Genomic DNA, 15,180 nt, shown 5'->3' with positions numbered 1-15,180 from the left:
CGGGAGGGGATGAGGGGCTGAGATTGGAGTGAAGGAGCTAGACCTTGATTTGATTCACCCCATACCCCGTACTAACTGGTATAGGCCTACACCGATGCATAAACCGGTTGGAATGCTTTTTGGGAGTTGTGGGATCTGCAGATTTGGCTGAGACTTGTTGGGCAGCACAGACATGGAGTTTCTGTGTGGCTTCGCATCACTCAACGTTCTTGATGGGGGTGCCCGTGGTCTCTCTATAAGTGGATAGTGCGTCTCTAATCCGGTTTGGGTAATATGCGATCTTGATCAGTTCACATGAACACAGAAATCAGGCGGGTTGCCACGAGGCTCGCTAAGGCGATCGATAGAACCCCGCCTTACTTTCGGTTTTATCTATCATGACTACTCCATAAGGCAAAGGTGGGGGCTATATGTACAACGTAGTCCTCGAAGAGCCTCTGGAATAAGAATTGGCTTAAATTGTCTGTCACGCATATCCGATCTTACAATCAGTACCCGTTGGCCCACTCGGGCCTTTTCTGTAGCTTCCACGCCTCGAAAAAAAAACCCCCCATAATGTCCACTCGTGTTACCGGAACGGCCTTCATCACCGGCAGTGGATCAGGTACCATCACTTCATCTCCTTCGTGGGGCGCAGCTAACACAAAGAAGGTATCGGCCAAAAGACAGCCTACACCCTGGCGCAAAATGACATCACCAATCTCGCTCTGCTGGATCTCAACACCGCCCAGCTTGAGACTACCCGGGATGACCTGGTCGCCAGCTTCCCCAACTTAGGGATTGAGATTCTCACCGCCGACGTCAAGGATGAAACCTCCGTCGAAGCCGCCGTGCAAAGAATAGTCGCCCGCTTCGGCGGAATCGATATCGCTGTCCACGCAGCTGGGATCGGGGGACAAGCTCCCAACTCGGACGAGGCCAGCTTCGCGAACTGGCAGAACGTGATTGATATCAACCAGACGGGGGTGTGGCTCTGTCAGCGGGCAGTGGTCCGGCAAATGCGGAAACAAGAGTATTTCCTTCCCTTCCCTTCATCTTCTTGTCTCTCGCGATGACCTGGATGGAAGTGTCTGACCGGTATAGGGACCGTGGAGGCAGACTGGGCAGAGGGGCCATTGTGAACTTGTCGTCTATCTTCGGCAATTCCATCCCGCCGACAGAGATGGGGCTCATCCCGTATACGACCGCCAAACATGGTATGCTTTTTTTCATGTTTTTGTTTGGAGCAAGGCTAACGCAGAACAGCCGTGGTGGCTATCACCAAATACGTACGCTCCCCAACCCCATGATAAAGGATGCAACTAACCGGCAAATGTCAATCCAGGCCGCAAAAGCTTATGCCGCAGAAGGTATCCGCATAAACGCTATCTGCCCAAAGTCAGCCATTCATCCGATGCTTTCTCGTGAGAGTCCGCACTGACAGACCCAGCGTCGTGGATACCCCTATGACCCATGAGGGCATCGCAGTCGGATTTTTCGACAAGACAATAAGTCAAACGCCCATGGGCCGCTGCGGGACGTTGGAGGAGATTGCAGACTCGATCCTGTACCTGGTGTCGCCGATGAGTAGCTATGTGGTTGGTGTGGCGCTGGTCGTGGACGGGGGGTGTACCGCGTAGCTCTATCTACTTGTTATATTTAACGATGGAGTTGTCGGTGTAGTTAGGGGTTGTCTAGGTAAGACCCTGCAGTATGTTGTTCTGAATAGAAGCAGATGCGGATGTTAGAGTTAGGATGGTCACAAGGTGTGCTCCTCAAGATGGCTCTCTGCGACTGACAGCACGCTACAGTACGCCCTCAAAATACTAATTGTATATTATAAACGTACTGCCACGAGTACAAACAATTATCCACATGCGTCTATGCCTATATACAATCTTTAAGAAGCACGCACCCATTATTAAACTAAATGCGACGAAGAGCCATCGATGATAAAATCCTACCAGTGCACTACTGCTGCACCTGGATCTTGATATCCAGATTCGAGTTCGCCGGCAGATAATCGATATAGCACTTGGCATTATCCTCGAACGGCCCGTAAAAGCGGCTCCGCTCGTACGGGGTGAACGGCACGCCGGTGCGCAGCCGCTCCACCAGGTCGGGGTTGCTGGTGAAGTAGCGGCCGTAGAGGAGGGCGTCGTAGCGGCCGGATTCGAGGACGCCGGCCGAGTTGGACTGGTCCCAGCCGCCAGCGGAGAAGAACGGGGTGGAGCCGAAGATCTGGCGGAACCGGGAGAGGTCTACGTCACCGAGACCCCAGCTGTCGAGGAACTTGTCCTTCTCGGACTGGCTGAAGATTTGTTCGTACCTCTGGATGGAAATCAGTTTGTGTCCGGGCACACACTCTTATGATCAAAGTTCATACCGGCTCGATGAAGCTGACGTACGACAGCGTAGGGTGGGCCTGCTTCAGCTGCTCGCACAGATGAGACCAGGTCTCCAGACGCTGCTCGCCACGGGCCTGGTTGAACAGGCCGAACGGCGACAGACGGATGGCGAGGTTCTCCTCGCCGACAGTCTTGGCCAGCTCATCCATGAGTTCGAGGACAAAGCGGCAGCGCTTCTCGGGGGAGCCGCCGTACTCGTCAGTGCGGCGGTTGATGTTCGAGCTGAGGAACTGCTCAGGCAGGTAACCGTTCCCACCGTGGACCTCGACACCGTCGAAGCCGGCCTTCATGGCGAGGGCGGCCGAGTGGCAGTAGTCGGCGATGGTCTGCTTGAGGTGCGGGATGGTGAGCTCGATGGGCGGGTGAGCGGCCAGCCGCTCCTGCTGGGTCGATCCGACCGGTGGGTAGGGGAAGACCTCCTCGGGGGAGTCCCAGACAGCAGCGGAGGCCGACACGGTGGGAGTGCCCGTCAGGTGGGGGATGGTGGTGCGGCCGGCGTGCCACAGCTGGGCGTAGATGTAACCACCCTTGGCGTGGACAGCGTCCACAACCTTCTTCCAACCCTCAGCCTGCTGCTCGTTCCAGAGACCGGGAACGCCGGGCATGCCATTGCTCTGGGACGCGAGTCAGTCGACGGTGTGAAACCATGGATGCAGAATGATGTCGGGCGTGTGGGTAACTGGTGTTTTAGGGTCGCGAGACAAACCTCCAACGAGGGCGGGATTCCTTCCGAGATGATCAGCCCGCCGGGGGTGGCGCGCTGGTTGTAGTACTCGGCCATCAGGTCCCCGGGATACCAGACGCGGTTGGGCTTCTCGGGCGTACTCGTGGCATTCTCCGGAACGCCACGATTCCGCGTCATGGGGGCATGCACGATACGGTGGCTAAGACGGATCTTGCCATTGTTGATCTCGAGGGGCTCAAAGAGCCGCGACTGTTCGTTGGTAGCCATGGTGGATGGATGATACGACTCAGAACAATAATCAAACTGAATCAATTGGACGCAACGTGGGGGAAAGTTTAAAGTCGAAAAACGGTTGAGCTAGAGGACAGGAACCAGGGACACATGCAGGGAGAATAATAATCTTATTACTACCACACCCATAGACTGAGAATACAAGTGAAACTGCTGTCCCCTTATCGCGACCCATCGTGGAACCATTTGTCCACCATTTGCCCCCCTCTACGGACCCAGACATTCCCCGTTCCCCCTTTTGGGCGGTGGGAACGGGGAAATTGTGGTTCTCTTGGGGTCTGACTGAATTTGGGGGGCACTCCAATCAGAGAGGGAGAAGAGAGGGAATGGAATTGGAGATCCGGCGGGGTGAGGATATCCAGAGTGGAGGAACGGGTCAGTCGGACAGCCAGAACTGGCGAGACGTTTGGCCAGAAAGATTCTGGCCCCCTGAAGGATGTTTCACACAGTACCCGACAACCATCTTTACGCCTGAATGCTATTCTTATCTGGCGCGTTAGAAGATATGTCATATCGGGAAACCAATTCCCGTGCAAAATGCTGGCGGCAGACAAACCCCGGTCTGCAACAACCCCTCAGAGGACAATGAGGATCATCCTGTCGCCCGCGAGTTTCCGCTGGATTGACAGTGCCTGTGGCAAAGACTAACTCAGGATAGCAAAACCTGCAACCGAGGGCGTGGGTCTCCCTAACGGTGGCTGTTCCACCATTGCAAGCGAAAGGTTAAATTGTTGAAATGATCCATGGTCATGTTAGGGCTTCAGATGGTACTCAGCTCCACTGCGGTGGGTCGCCCCATTGCCAACTCCACCGGGAACCATTGTTCTGGCATCCGATTGATTCGCTGAGTGCCGTCATTATTCATTCCCTGCATGCCTCGTTTTGGTCCATCATCCTGTTTGGGTATATGATCGGCGTTTTAATGCTGATCCTCCAGTGTCCCTCGTGCCGTGCACCCCATCCCCTCTCTAGAAGAGAACTCTAAAGAGAAAGGGAAACAGGCCATATGAAAAATTCGGATAGGGGTAATGATAAGAATAGAATCCATCCCAACTCTCGATCGCATGGACCAGGTCCAACCAGGGAACGAAAAGGTCTACCCGGTTGTTTGGGCCAGGTATCGCGGGATAAAGAGGAGCCTCTGGCCAGGAAAGAGAGAGAGAAAAAAAAAAAAAAGGGAATAACTAAAATTAGTCCAGAACCTATCGTCTGCTCAATCTCTCGGCATTGGTGTCCCAATTCGCTTCACATGAACGGTGCGAGCGTGCAGAAGCAACTAGTGCCAGCCTGGCGCCTTGGAGAGCGCGGCGAAGGAATTAAGGGGCAGATAGGCCATTTCCTAATGTTCCGTCGCCCCGATAGAAGACGATCGATAGCGTCGTAATAGGGCAAGTCCCTGATGCCTATCGTTTCTGGAACAAAATCCGTCTGATCTGGATCGCCCTGGATGTTTCATCATTCGTGCAACTATGTGTCCTCGGGGAGGTCGGTCATTGCGCGTGCGCTGCTATTGCCCACATCGATCTGACGTCGTGATATTTTCCAGGGTCGATCAACACAAACCAGAATAAAAATAACAATAACCCTGGGTTTCTAGTCTATTGAAAAAGACAGCGATTAGTAGCTTGATTCAGTTGGGATCTGCAGATTCGGAGGGTGAAGGGGACCAAGGAGAGGCAGGCATAGAAAACCTTCCTGGTCATGCCACCAGCATGGTTAGACTCTAATCCATATCCTGATGGAATGATAGTCAACCTGAGTTTGGCCTTCAGTTGATTCTTTCGATTCTTCTCCTCGGTAAAAATCCGTTTAGGTTTTTGCATTGGATATTCCCCTGCGCACTGGGTTTTCCCTGAGCAACAAAGCGGGTCCACAGCGAGCCACTCGGGCAATCCATCTCCACTTCTGCGCCGCAAAACCTCCCACGAAAGACCATGCATGCCAATCGTAGTCCGAGAAAAGGAGAACAAGACCAATAATGCCTACGCCATCGGGGAACGCCAGACTGGACGGGGTTCGGGAACGACGGGGCCAGGGATCGTGGACGGATCGTAATTTATCTCGACTCGCTGGTCAGTATTAATATAGACCAATCTATTCCACACTCGCCCGCGGACTGCCTTTTCGATCTTCCTGCGCTCTCTTCTTCCCCTCCTCTTCCCTTTCGTTCCTTCGTGTCCCCATGTTGTGTCGTGACGTTCCTCCATCATGACCTACGAAAATGCCAAAGATGAGTTGAACACGGTCAATCTGGTCACCCAATGTCTGTGTATCCCCATCTGCTCCATCTTCGTGATTCTGCGGTTTGGGATTCGGATCTGGTATAAGCAATTCGTCTGGGTCGAGGACACGGCCTGTCTGTTGACATGGCTGCTGTTTATGGGGTACTGCGGTGTCAGTATTGTCGGTATGTTCAGATCCTGACCTGCTAAAGATCCACACTCACTGGTATGATCATAGTCGGCAAATATGGTGGTGGTTACCACATCACAGACGTTCCTTTGGATGATCAGACTCTTTTCCGCAAGGTATATCTTTGAATGCATCTTTGAGTGCCTCGGACAACCAGAAATAAATGACCCTGCTGACTTCCGGAACATATAGTTCGGTTACGTCGCCACCGTCCTGTACTGTCCGATGGCGCTCCTGTGCAAGGTCGCTCTGCTCTCCATCCTGACGCGCATCTTCACCCCCTTCAAATCCAAAGTCATCTTCATCTACTCCTTCCTCGGGTGCCTCTGTGTGTACTACGTCATCGCCTTGGTCATCAAGATCCGCATGTGTGACCCGGTCCCCGGATACTGGGACTTGAACATCAAATCCCAATGTCTGGACCAGCGGGCGGCCCTGGTGGCCGATTCGGTCATTAGTGTCGTGTCGGATTTGATTATCCTGGTCCTGCCCTTGCCCATGACTTGGTCGCTGCAGATGTCGCGCAACAAGAAGCTGCGGGTGACGGGCATGCTGTCTGCCGGAGGGCTGGCCACCGCGTTCAGTATCTACCGATTGGTGCTGGTGATCAAGGAAGGTGATTCCTTGGATCAGACCATGGTCTTCACCTGCGTCATTCTGTCCGGGTATGTTTCTCACTCTTCTCTGATCCGGGCGAAAATACTAATCGGACTCATACAGAAACGCCGAAGGTGGCGTCGGTCTCATCTGCGCCTGTCTCCCCACGCTCAACATCCTGATGTCGAAGCTACGCAAGGCCGCCTACAGCTCGGGGCACTACTACAAGCAGGACTCGTCCGTGCCGCTGAGCAAGGTCAAGGGCGCTGGCAAGGGTACCTTCTCTGCCGTCGCCTCCAAACACTACCCGGAACCCAACGAATTCGCCTCCGACCAGAGCCATCTCATCTCGTACGCAGGCGCCGTCTCGACCGGGTCTGCCGGTCACGACGGTATCCACAAGACGGTGGACGTGTCGCAGACGGTGGAGGTCATGCACGACCAGTCGCCACCACGCAATGGCCATCTATAAAATCGGTAATGCACGGAGTACGGGAGGATTACACTCATTTTGATCATTTCTTTCTATTTTACTTGTCTTTTTCTAATCCTACATTATACCAATCTGCCACTTCGTGGTATGTGCATTGTCAATCTTTTTTTGTTCTGGTGTGTAGCGATTGTCCATTCTGGCAAGGATTGGGACGCCAGGGGCCGATCTGCTCGGCGAACAGATGACGCTTACGACGGGTTTTGCTTGTTATTATATCATTTACTTCTATTTCTCTTTCTGTCTCTGTGATTTAACTTTGTGTGTTACTCTATACCCAGGCTGTATGTTGGTGATTAGAGAATTGAAGTGTGAACTCTGGACAAGTTGGTATTTTGCAGTAGCAATTCGCCGTAGCAATTATAGGTTTATATCTATCACGTCAACTTTATAAAAATGACTACAACTTAGACTAGCTAGAGCAACTCCAATTGTGTCTCAATTCTTTTCGAGGTTTATCATTCTTATTAGGCACTGGTTAGTCAATAGGTCAGGATATGTCATGGTGTGATTGGATCTGGGCAGGATATATATATACACCGCAGCGGGGACTACCCGTGTTTTACCACAACCATCGCAACAGCTACATAGGCATAAGTAAATGACTTGTCTACAGAAGACCATACCTGCGTGAATAGCACAACGTGAATGACCCCAGACGAGTGAAAGAGTAGTCACTGCAATCAGCTAAACAATCAGCTGACCGGCAGTCCTTCCCCACCCCATCCATACCTTTGACTGTTGAATTTTGATCATTCCTGCAACCATTCGCAACGTGTTTAGGAGAGAATCTCATTAGTTTTCATCATTTACGTCTGACCATCGAGTATCTCCACAACATGGTCCACTGGTGGGGTTTGTTCATGATCGTCGTATTATAATCCACTCACGTGATGCACTTTAGACCATATGCCTCAGGCACATTGTCTCGCCTTTCTTTCCCAAAATGATGCATGGCATGAGGTGCGTCAAATGATATCCCAGTCAATGGCTGATCTGGTTTGATAGAATGCTTGAAGGAAGCAAACCCTGCGAGCGGCAAAGATGCAACATGGGCCTTGTCCACAGATACGCCAACACTCATACGCGCCGACAAGGCCCCAGCTGATATGGAGGGCTGTGCAATTGATAGGATGTCGACGTATCAGTAGAGATGTTATTCACTGTGGATAATCGAGTGATAGTACACGTATATATTCGTCGAGATGCTAACATTATCCTAGTTTTATCCCATCAACCTAGGAGTAACAGACCTCAGCCATCATGTCTGTACCCCAACGCCACCACTTCATCCCCCGATTTATCCTGCGCAAGTTTGCCGCCGATGAGCAGCCCCCAGCAGGACCCTCAAGCAGGAAGACTCGGCGTCGTCGAGATTTCCTGGTCAACAAGGTTGACTTGACGCGAGGGATTCTCACGCAGCGCCCGGTGTCGCGGGAGTACGCTCTGGTGGATATGTACCGCGACCCCGGCTTCGAAAACAACCCCAACCACCTGGAGGAGAAGCTCTCGCGTCTCGAGAATGACGCCAGCAGTATTCTACGGCGTGCATGCGACGTCTTCAACCGAAACCAGCGACTCACGCTGACGCGACTAGAGCGAGACACGCTGCGTAAGTTTCTCTTTTTGATGAAGTATCGCAACTCCCGCATGTTCCAACGATACGATCACGATCGTCTGGAAGACTACAACGAAGACGACAAACATCGCATGGTGATATACATGAAGAATAAGAAATTCTCGCGACCGCGCGATGTGTGGTTTTCCAACCTTCGCGGCTTGCTCGAGCTGGATATGGACGCCGGCGGACAGTGGCGCCGGACCATCTCCAACCACGTGTATCCCGACGACGCGATGATGTTCGTGGCCCACGTCCAGTCCTTCTTCCTGACATTCTGCGAGCCAGAGTCCCCTCAGCTTGAGTTCCTCCTGACGGAGAACTCCTATGGAGTGTATGAAGGGCCGTCGGACTGCGGCTTCGACGCTCGCACCGGCAAGATTGTCCCGGGCCTATACACGGAATGGCACATGTTTGCGCCTGTGGCGCCGCGATTGCTCATCATCCTGCGAAGCAACATGCTGTCCGCAGGGGATTCAGAGCCATCGGCGGACTCGGCGTGCCTCGGCGCGTATATCCGGAGCCTGCATCAGAATCCCGAACGGGCGGGCTCGATACTGGATGACCTCCCTGTGCGTCGGTGCGCCAACTCGTATAGCGCTCAGGGGGTCCCCGACGCGGCCGAATGGAAAGCATGTGCCGATCACCGGTTTTACTTCGAGTGCTTCAAGCTGTCGCGCAAACACGTCGACCTGATCAACACGCTGTTCTTGGAAGAGTCGCACGCGGTGAGCTCCATTGTATACCACGCACCGGACGCGCTGCGGGCCAGCCTCAAAGCCTATTTGCTAGACAGGCGACCGGGGCTCAAGACAGCCATTGATCACCCGCTCGACCAGCGCAGACTGCACATATTAGCGCTGGAGAGGATTGCCCGGGGCCTGGGTATGACAGAGAAGGCCAAGTACACGCTCCGAAAACCTTCACCCCGTGAGATGCACATGTCCGCGTATGTGGCGGGAATGGTCGGGATCGAGCTCATGAAGAACGTCACTGACGACACACGCCTGCCTGGTGGATATCGCATGCTGAGACCAGGTAAATGCACCATATTTGTGGCGAAGGAGCGTGCTGATAATCGCGTATCATAGATGCTACGCCCTTGGACTTTCTCGAAGATCTCAAACAAGCGGGCCTTCTATTGCTGCTGCGGATCAAAACCGACCGTATCCTGCGGTTTTCGCCCTTGTCGCTGTCACAGAAGAACTGCGTTCGGCGGAATCTGCAGGAATTCTTCATCGGAATGGCGCCATGGAGGGTCTGGCTGTATCTAAAGGTCAGTCGGAACTTGCCGAAATATTCCCCGACCGATTTTCGGATTCAGCTGGCGCCGTTGGAGCTGGAGGGGGTCGAGAATGGGTTTGTCGAATGTGAGTTGTCATCTTCTCATGTGTCTCTTTTTTCTGTTCTACCTATTTTCGATTTTGTCGATTTGTTCACTACCACTGTAGTGGTTCACACTATGAAGATTTCCCGCCGAATGGGACTGACTTAAAAAGTGCTGGCACGAGATCCCGAACGGAGCGAGGACCTAGTGCGTGGGATGTATCTTTCTGCGCTGACTTGACATCAATCTGTCCTTCATTGATTAGTTTAATTGATTCTTTGTACTCCAAGCCCTTTGCCAATCAGTAGCTGATGAAAGTGGAGCTTCGATGACATCACCGATCGATCCTCGATCGGATTGATCAGGTATTGACCCTGAGATCATTCTATATCTACAAAAGATAGCTCTAGCATCTGTCCCCGACCAACTCACAATGTCTAAACGAATCAATACATTCTTTCAGCCCATCCCATCTAAGAAGCCCAAGCAGGAACTGGCCGAAAAATGTTCGGTCACCCACCATCCTACCTACCCCTTTGCTATCCGCGACCTCCCCTCTAGTATCTCCACACCCCTGGTCAACAGAGATAGCCCGGAAGGCAAACACATCGCGAGCCAACCACACCTGGACCTCCTTTACTTTACTCCATTCGTGCCGCCCCCACTGTCACGCCAACTGTTCCACTTCCTCCGACGGGAACTCCCCTTCTACCGCGTCTGCTACACCATCAACCGCGGCGGCCTCTCCACAGAGGTCAAGACCCCACGGTACACAACCGTCTTTGGGGTAGACAGTACGTCGCGATTTGCCACTGAATGGGAGTCGACCACTTTGCTCGACTCGGCGTCGAACCAGCCCGCCCCGGAAAATAAGTACAGGGTCCCACCACGACCGATCCCCCCCTGCCTCGACGCCCTCCGTCAGTGCGTCGAAGCGGCCACCAACCGCCGGGGACACTACAACTTCATTCTCGTTAACTACTACGCCACGGGGGATGATAGCATTGCGTACCACTCCGACGACGAGCGGTTCCTCGGCGCGCAGCCCATTATCGCATCGCTGTCGCTCGGCGGGACGCGTGATTTTTTCCTCAAACGCAAGTCCGCCCCCCCGGGGAGCGCAGGAAAGATCCCACCACCGATGAAATTCGCCATGGCGTCCGGTGACATGGTCATCATGCAGGGTGAGACCCAGGCGCATTGGCTGCACGGGCTGCCGAAGCGGAGGGGATCGACGGGTCGACAGGGGAGAATCAACATCACCTTGCGGCGGGCGGTGATTCCCGAGGGGACGAATAATTATTATCGGTATAATGTTGGTCAGGGAGAGATGTACCGGTGGTGTTCGGCGAAGGGAGAGATGGTGCCAGATGGAAGAGAGGCTGAGGGGAAGACATCAGAAGAGGAAACGCACAAGGTGCATAGCCGACCATGCTGAACATGGATCGAAAAATGAAGTGCATCAACTAGTTGTCGAACCACCGAGTTGGCTCTTATATTAGATCACGGTTGCCGTCGATGATCGACGTCGGCGTAGATGGACTGGATGTGATGCTTTAAGCGTAGATGCCACGTGATACGAGGCTGTGTCTCTCGTGAGACCTCTTCCTTGCTCTTCCTCCTCTTTGTCTTTTCTTCTTCTCTTCTTCACCTCTCTCATCTATTGCTGCCTCCTGCACATCTGATGGTGATCATGGGCTATGTCTCTTGAGACTCACGATGACAACGTTGGATCCCTACCTCTACTCCGTGATTTGGTTTGCCCCGCTCGAGATCGAGGCCCAGGCTGCGGTCGCCATGCTCGATCACCTCCATGATGGTCACTTCCCCCTGGGTCCCGGCGATGACCATGTTTTTCGCGCTGGAGATATTGCGGGGTATAATGTGGTGATAACAAGTTTCCCCGCAGGGCAGGAGTACGGTACCAGCACCGCAGCCGCTCTCGCCGGTCAGGTCAAGGCCTTCTTTCCCAACCTCCGATTTGGTCTCCTGGTTGGTGTCGCTGCCGGGTTCCCTGATTTGTCCCAAAACCCACCACGGGATGTTCGACTGGGGGATGTGCTCGTGGCCCTGTCGTGCGACGATCGACCGGCGGTGATCCCATACGGCCTGGGAAAGGAAACGAGGGGAGACGACTTCCAGCTACTGCGCTCGGGGCATGTGTTGGCGCAGACGAAGACACTCCTGCGGTCAGCTATTGGCTCTCTGAAGGCCGAGGAACCGTATTCGGAACCCTCATTCCGTGAACACTACGAGCGCATGATGCACCGAAAACACGCGACTGGTAATTTTCGCGATCCCGGACAGCATCGGGGCTGCTATCATGCCGACGGTCGCTCGGTCGTTCGCCCCCTCAGACCACGCTCGGGGCGAACTCGCGTCTGGTACGGTTCGATCGGCTCCGGGGACAAGCTGGTCAAGAACGGGGTAGCGGCACGGCAGATGCGCGAGCGGCACCAGATCATCGGGGTGGAGATGGAGGCGGCGGGGATCATGAACCAGATCCCGGTGGCCGTTATCCGGGGAGTGTGCGACTACGGGGACGAACATAAAAATAGCGAATGGCAGCCTTACGCCGCGGCTATGGCTGCTGCATACGCCAAAACCATATTAGGGAGGATCCCTTCTAAAGGAAACTGGGCTGAACCGGTACAGAAACGTACGATCAAAACATGTTATCATCTCGAAAACGTAGAAGCCCAGCTGATTCAAGATTCAGTCGTCCACCTACCCCAGTCACGCGTGTCAACAGATGGTAAGGTTGTCTCCTTGGCCGTCTTTGAGGTGAGCTAATCCTGTTCGCATGTCCCTTTTGGCGGCTTTCAGACCATGCACTGGACAAGCGCCTCTCGATGTGCCGAACACCGTCTTCTAGACTACCCGCTCACGATCCAAATGTAACCGTGGAGGACGAGACTATAACACCAAGACTACATGGGCTAAAAAAAAATCATGAGACCACGACCGTTGGACCCCTGACCGAGGTATGGCAGAGGGTTTCTGCCCCCCAAAAACCCCAGGCCTCGTACATCCTCTATCAGTTAGTCCTCTATATCGCATCGCTGTGGACGATTCCGAGGGCAATTACGAGCAAGATCATCATCGCCGATTTCCTCGGCCGAGAGCTCCACCTTCCGATCCCCATGGACTGGTACGACCTCGCGGTGATTCTACTGCCCTTCTTCGACACCGGGGAACGGTATGGCTTGGAGAAAGTGCGATCAGGGGAGTTTATTATTGTCTATTGCGACACATCGGAGAAGCGATTCAAGCGTCTGGGCCCAAATAACTGGGCAAATGAGATTCAACATGGACGAAAGCTACATATGTCCGTTGTCATTTCTTACTTGCGATTAGAGGACCAAGTGTGCACATCCTGTCGGTGCCGGGTGAAGAGGTTCCGGTCTTTTATAACATGCCCCAACTGTGGTCTGTTCGCGCTGTGCGCCCAACAGGAGCAGAGGAAACTGACAGCGACTGAAATTGCGGACATCCCATCCTTACTGAGTGACGGTCTCTTAGGGGTGCCCCGCGCTATTGACCCTCCGACCGATTGCCTAGTCGGACTATATGCGTCCTACGAAGATGGCCAAAGAAGACTGCAACACGACTTATTGGCGAACCGTAATACATTGTCCGTGAACATGGGCGGCGCAACGGGGGATTTCCAAGTGATTGTTCCCCACAGTACAGGGGCATCCAGCATAGACAGTAGCGGCAATCCGCACCGACTTTCAAGACCACCACCTGAAGACGCACCGGCGAGTGATGACGAGTCTAGCGAAGAAGAATATCCGATTATCGAGGTTGAAATCAGCCCGAGGGGCATGGAGCTCCGTGAGCGAGAGATCGAGGAAATCAGCCACTTCAAGAAGGTTTTTATTCAGGAAGACAATCTGTTGTACGATGAGGCGCTGGAAGGCAATTTACCCGCGGTTATGCAACGACTGCTGCGCCTACAGAAGATCCCTACGTTTAACATGAATGAAACATGGGGTCCGCTGGGCACACCACTCACTGCGGCAATTCTCTCTGGGTCGGACAGCGTGGTCGACGTGCTTCTTCAAGCAGGGGCCGACCCGTTTTTCCAGGCTGGGCCGTTGGACTTTCCTCTCCGTGCTGCTGCCGTGGTTGGAAACTCTACCGCTGTCGAGTTAATTCTCAGCTCCACCACGCAAAAGAGCATTGAGAATCGGCTAGGAAGGCTGCAGGAAGCGCTGGATCAGTCGCTGTACTCGGTCGTGGAGACCGGCCATCGCAGTCTTCCTCGTGTCTTTCTCTACGCAGGTGCGAACCCCTTCGCGACGGTAGACGGCAAGCGATCCGCGTTTGCCTTCTCAACTTTCAGCCAGCCCGAACTGGCTGCCCGATTCGTCACTGAAGCATACGCACGGGGGTTGTTGCAGCTGCAGGAGGCGGAGCTCATCATCGACGCCGTGTATCGGCGGTATGTCTCTGTTCCTAGTTGCCCGGGCTGGCTGGACGCGTGTTGCCGGAATGTGGAAATGGGCCGGACCGAAGGCGTGGAGAAGCGGATAGTACAACGACTGACGCAGTCTCTCCGGACCTCATTTCTTCTCTGGGAGCCTTTGTGGCGGATTCCGCGGTCGAACAGGGGGCGCACGGTGAGGGCTCTACCGGCCCCGGAGCCGGAAACAGTATCGTTGGAAAAGGTCTGCGGCAGGAAATCGCACTTACCAGTCATCCAAGTGACGATGCATTGATAACCTCGCAAGCGGTTAGCTTTTCACTTCAAAGGCGGCTGTGATGGGTTGAGCTGTTAAAGTGCTGGTGATTGAATCTGGTCGACGTGAAGAGCGTTTCTACGTTTGGTCGACGGAAACATCGAAGGTATCCTGAGACAGGCATCAAGTACAGCCAGGTGTGTAATGCACTCACATGGCCGATAGCTGCCAGCATATCGAGTTTCTCAACGACATATGTGGCATTGTTGTCCGGAAATTCGCTAATAGCGGCTTCTCACACCAAAGCATGGGCCAGGTGTACGTTGCCTCACTATTACGCGTTGCAAAAAATTTTCACAAAACCCGGAATCTATTGCGGGGCCGTAGTTTGATTACAATCTGGCAAGCAGCAAGTCCATTCCAGGATTCACTTGAGATCATACTGCTGTTTTTCACTATGGGTCTAATGAAACCCGACACGCTATTTTATATCATTAAGCTTTAGGGCATATATTTGCCTATCTCAGAGGCATCCATATACATATGAACGAATTGTACAAACCTGGTCATTCAAGCTGGGTATCCCGGCTGGTTTCTTGTTAGTTTTATCATAGGATCGCTTGAATCCAGATAAATAAAGTCAATCGCAATTGAATCGGCTCATCATTGGACAAGCCGCTAAATTTTC

General features: G+C 53.4%; 8 protein-coding genes across 8 annotated transcripts; 7 read left to right on the top strand and 1 right to left on the bottom strand.

The window, feature by feature from the left end:
• Nucleotides 1-392: 392 nt before the first annotated feature.
• Nucleotides 393-1,795, top strand: BDW47DRAFT_109526 (SDR family NAD(P)-dependent oxidoreductase). Its single transcript, XM_024813484.1, has 6 exons — nucleotides 393-604; nucleotides 652-1,012; nucleotides 1,084-1,196; nucleotides 1,246-1,268; nucleotides 1,325-1,377; nucleotides 1,430-1,795. Exons 1-6 carry the CDS (start codon nucleotides 556-558, stop codon nucleotides 1,617-1,619), a joined length of 789 nt encoding a protein of 262 aa, XP_024669973.1. The 5' UTR covers nucleotides 393-555; the 3' UTR covers nucleotides 1,620-1,795.
• Nucleotides 1,796-1,941: 146 nt separating this feature from the next.
• Nucleotides 1,942-3,431, bottom strand: BDW47DRAFT_57727 (alkene reductase). The gene is made up of 3 exons (XM_024819354.1): nucleotides 3,094-3,431; nucleotides 2,366-3,001; nucleotides 1,942-2,310 (listed from the first exon to the last, which is right to left on the bottom strand). Exons 1-3 carry the CDS (start codon nucleotides 3,337-3,339, stop codon nucleotides 1,951-1,953), a joined length of 1,242 nt encoding a protein of 413 aa, XP_024669972.1. The 5' UTR covers nucleotides 3,340-3,431; the 3' UTR covers nucleotides 1,942-1,950.
• Nucleotides 3,432-3,987: 556 nt separating this feature from the next.
• Nucleotides 3,988-4,438, top strand: BDW47DRAFT_57720 (uncharacterized protein). The gene has a single exon (XM_024819353.1). It carries the CDS (start codon nucleotides 4,100-4,102, stop codon nucleotides 4,346-4,348), a length of 249 nt encoding a protein of 82 aa, XP_024669971.1. The 5' UTR covers nucleotides 3,988-4,099; the 3' UTR covers nucleotides 4,349-4,438.
• Nucleotides 4,439-5,475: 1,037 nt separating this feature from the next.
• Nucleotides 5,476-7,188, top strand: BDW47DRAFT_109521 (uncharacterized protein). The gene is made up of 4 exons (XM_024813483.1): nucleotides 5,476-5,770; nucleotides 5,824-5,891; nucleotides 5,968-6,440; nucleotides 6,496-7,188. Exons 1-4 carry the CDS (start codon nucleotides 5,572-5,574, stop codon nucleotides 6,842-6,844), a joined length of 1,089 nt encoding a protein of 362 aa, XP_024669970.1. The 5' UTR covers nucleotides 5,476-5,571; the 3' UTR covers nucleotides 6,845-7,188.
• A 937-nt stretch (nucleotides 7,189-8,125) lies between these two features.
• Nucleotides 8,126-10,047, top strand: BDW47DRAFT_119154 (DUF4238 domain-containing protein; the record flags this gene model as incomplete). The annotated part of the gene is made up of 4 exons (XM_024815317.1): nucleotides 8,126-8,408; nucleotides 8,460-9,518; nucleotides 9,572-9,850; nucleotides 9,980-10,047. 4 exons carry the CDS (start codon nucleotides 8,126-8,128, stop codon nucleotides 10,045-10,047), a joined length of 1,689 nt encoding a protein of 562 aa, XP_024669969.1.
• Nucleotides 10,048-10,240: 193 nt separating this feature from the next.
• BDW47DRAFT_119153 (alpha-ketoglutarate-dependent dioxygenase AlkB family protein) lies at nucleotides 10,241-11,277 on the top strand (the record flags this gene model as incomplete). The annotated part of the gene is made up of 2 exons (XM_024815316.1): nucleotides 10,241-11,170; nucleotides 11,233-11,277. 2 exons carry the CDS (start codon nucleotides 10,241-10,243, stop codon nucleotides 11,275-11,277), a joined length of 975 nt encoding a protein of 324 aa, XP_024669968.1.
• Nucleotides 11,278-11,386: 109 nt separating this feature from the next.
• On the top strand, nucleotides 11,387-14,619 carry BDW47DRAFT_57684 (purine and uridine phosphorylase). The gene is made up of 3 exons (XM_024819352.1): nucleotides 11,387-12,466; nucleotides 12,527-12,567; nucleotides 12,615-14,619. Exons 1-3 carry the CDS (start codon nucleotides 11,527-11,529, stop codon nucleotides 14,529-14,531), a joined length of 2,898 nt encoding a protein of 965 aa, XP_024669967.1. The 5' UTR covers nucleotides 11,387-11,526; the 3' UTR covers nucleotides 14,532-14,619.
• On the top strand, nucleotides 14,620-15,038 carry BDW47DRAFT_57665 (uncharacterized protein). The gene has a single exon (XM_024819351.1). The coding sequence runs from the start codon at nucleotides 14,707-14,709 to the stop codon at nucleotides 14,995-14,997; it is 291 nt and encodes a 96-aa protein (XP_024669966.1). The 5' UTR covers nucleotides 14,620-14,706; the 3' UTR covers nucleotides 14,998-15,038.
• Nucleotides 15,039-15,180: the final 142 nt, after the last annotated feature.

The sequence above is a fragment of the Aspergillus candidus genome (assembly GCF_002847045.1).
Source record: "Aspergillus candidus strain CBS 102.13 unplaced genomic scaffold BDW47scaffold_40, whole genome shotgun sequence".
NCBI lineage: Eukaryota > Fungi > Ascomycota > Eurotiomycetes > Eurotiales > Aspergillaceae > Aspergillus > Aspergillus candidus.
This window is presented reverse-complemented; position numbering and strand designations above follow the sequence as displayed.

What these genes read in the sequence shown, in the direction of transcription:
- BDW47DRAFT_109526 (XM_024813484.1), top strand. Translation starts at nt 556, where the DNA reads ATGTCCACTCGTGTTACCGGAACGGCCTTCATCACCGGCAGTGGATCA. An exon ending in GTATACGACCGCCAAACATG is followed by an intron (nt 1,197 to 1,245) that starts GTATGCTTTTTT and finishes AACGCAGAACAG; the next exon opens with CCGTGGTGGCTATCACCAAA. An exon ending in ATAAACGCTATCTGCCCAAA is followed by an intron (nt 1,378 to 1,429) that starts GTCAGCCATTCA and finishes TGACAGACCCAG; the next exon opens with CGTCGTGGATACCCCTATGA.
- BDW47DRAFT_57727 (XM_024819354.1), bottom strand. Translation starts at nt 3,339, where the DNA reads ATGGCTACCAACGAACAGTCGCGGCTCTTTGAGCCCCTCGAGATCAAC. An exon ending in GAATCCCGCCCTCGTTGGAG is followed by an intron (nt 3,002 to 3,093) that starts GTTTGTCTCGCG and finishes CTCGCGTCCCAG; the next exon opens with AGCAATGGCATGCCCGGCGT. An exon ending in ACGTCAGCTTCATCGAGCCG is followed by an intron (nt 2,311 to 2,365) that starts GTATGAACTTTG and finishes ATTTCCATCCAG; the next exon opens with AGGTACGAACAAATCTTCAG.
- BDW47DRAFT_57720 (XM_024819353.1), top strand. Translation starts at nt 4,100, where the DNA reads ATGATCCATGGTCATGTTAGGGCTTCAGATGGTACTCAGCTCCACTGC.
- BDW47DRAFT_57684 (XM_024819352.1), top strand. Translation starts at nt 11,527, where the DNA reads ATGACAACGTTGGATCCCTACCTCTACTCCGTGATTTGGTTTGCCCCG. An exon ending in GGCTGAACCGGTACAGAAAC is followed by an intron (nt 12,467 to 12,526) that starts GTACGATCAAAA and finishes TTCAAGATTCAG; the next exon opens with TCGTCCACCTACCCCAGTCA. An exon ending in GCGTGTCAACAGATGGTAAG is followed by an intron (nt 12,568 to 12,614) that starts GTTGTCTCCTTG and finishes CTGTTCGCATGT; the next exon opens with CCCTTTTGGCGGCTTTCAGA.
- BDW47DRAFT_57665 (XM_024819351.1), top strand. Translation starts at nt 14,707, where the DNA reads ATGGCCGATAGCTGCCAGCATATCGAGTTTCTCAACGACATATGTGGC.
- BDW47DRAFT_109521 (XM_024813483.1), top strand. Translation starts at nt 5,572, where the DNA reads ATGACCTACGAAAATGCCAAAGATGAGTTGAACACGGTCAATCTGGTC. An exon ending in CTGCGGTGTCAGTATTGTCG is followed by an intron (nt 5,771 to 5,823) that starts GTATGTTCAGAT and finishes GTATGATCATAG; the next exon opens with TCGGCAAATATGGTGGTGGT. An exon ending in ACCTGCGTCATTCTGTCCGG is followed by an intron (nt 6,441 to 6,495) that starts GTATGTTTCTCA and finishes GGACTCATACAG; the next exon opens with AAACGCCGAAGGTGGCGTCG.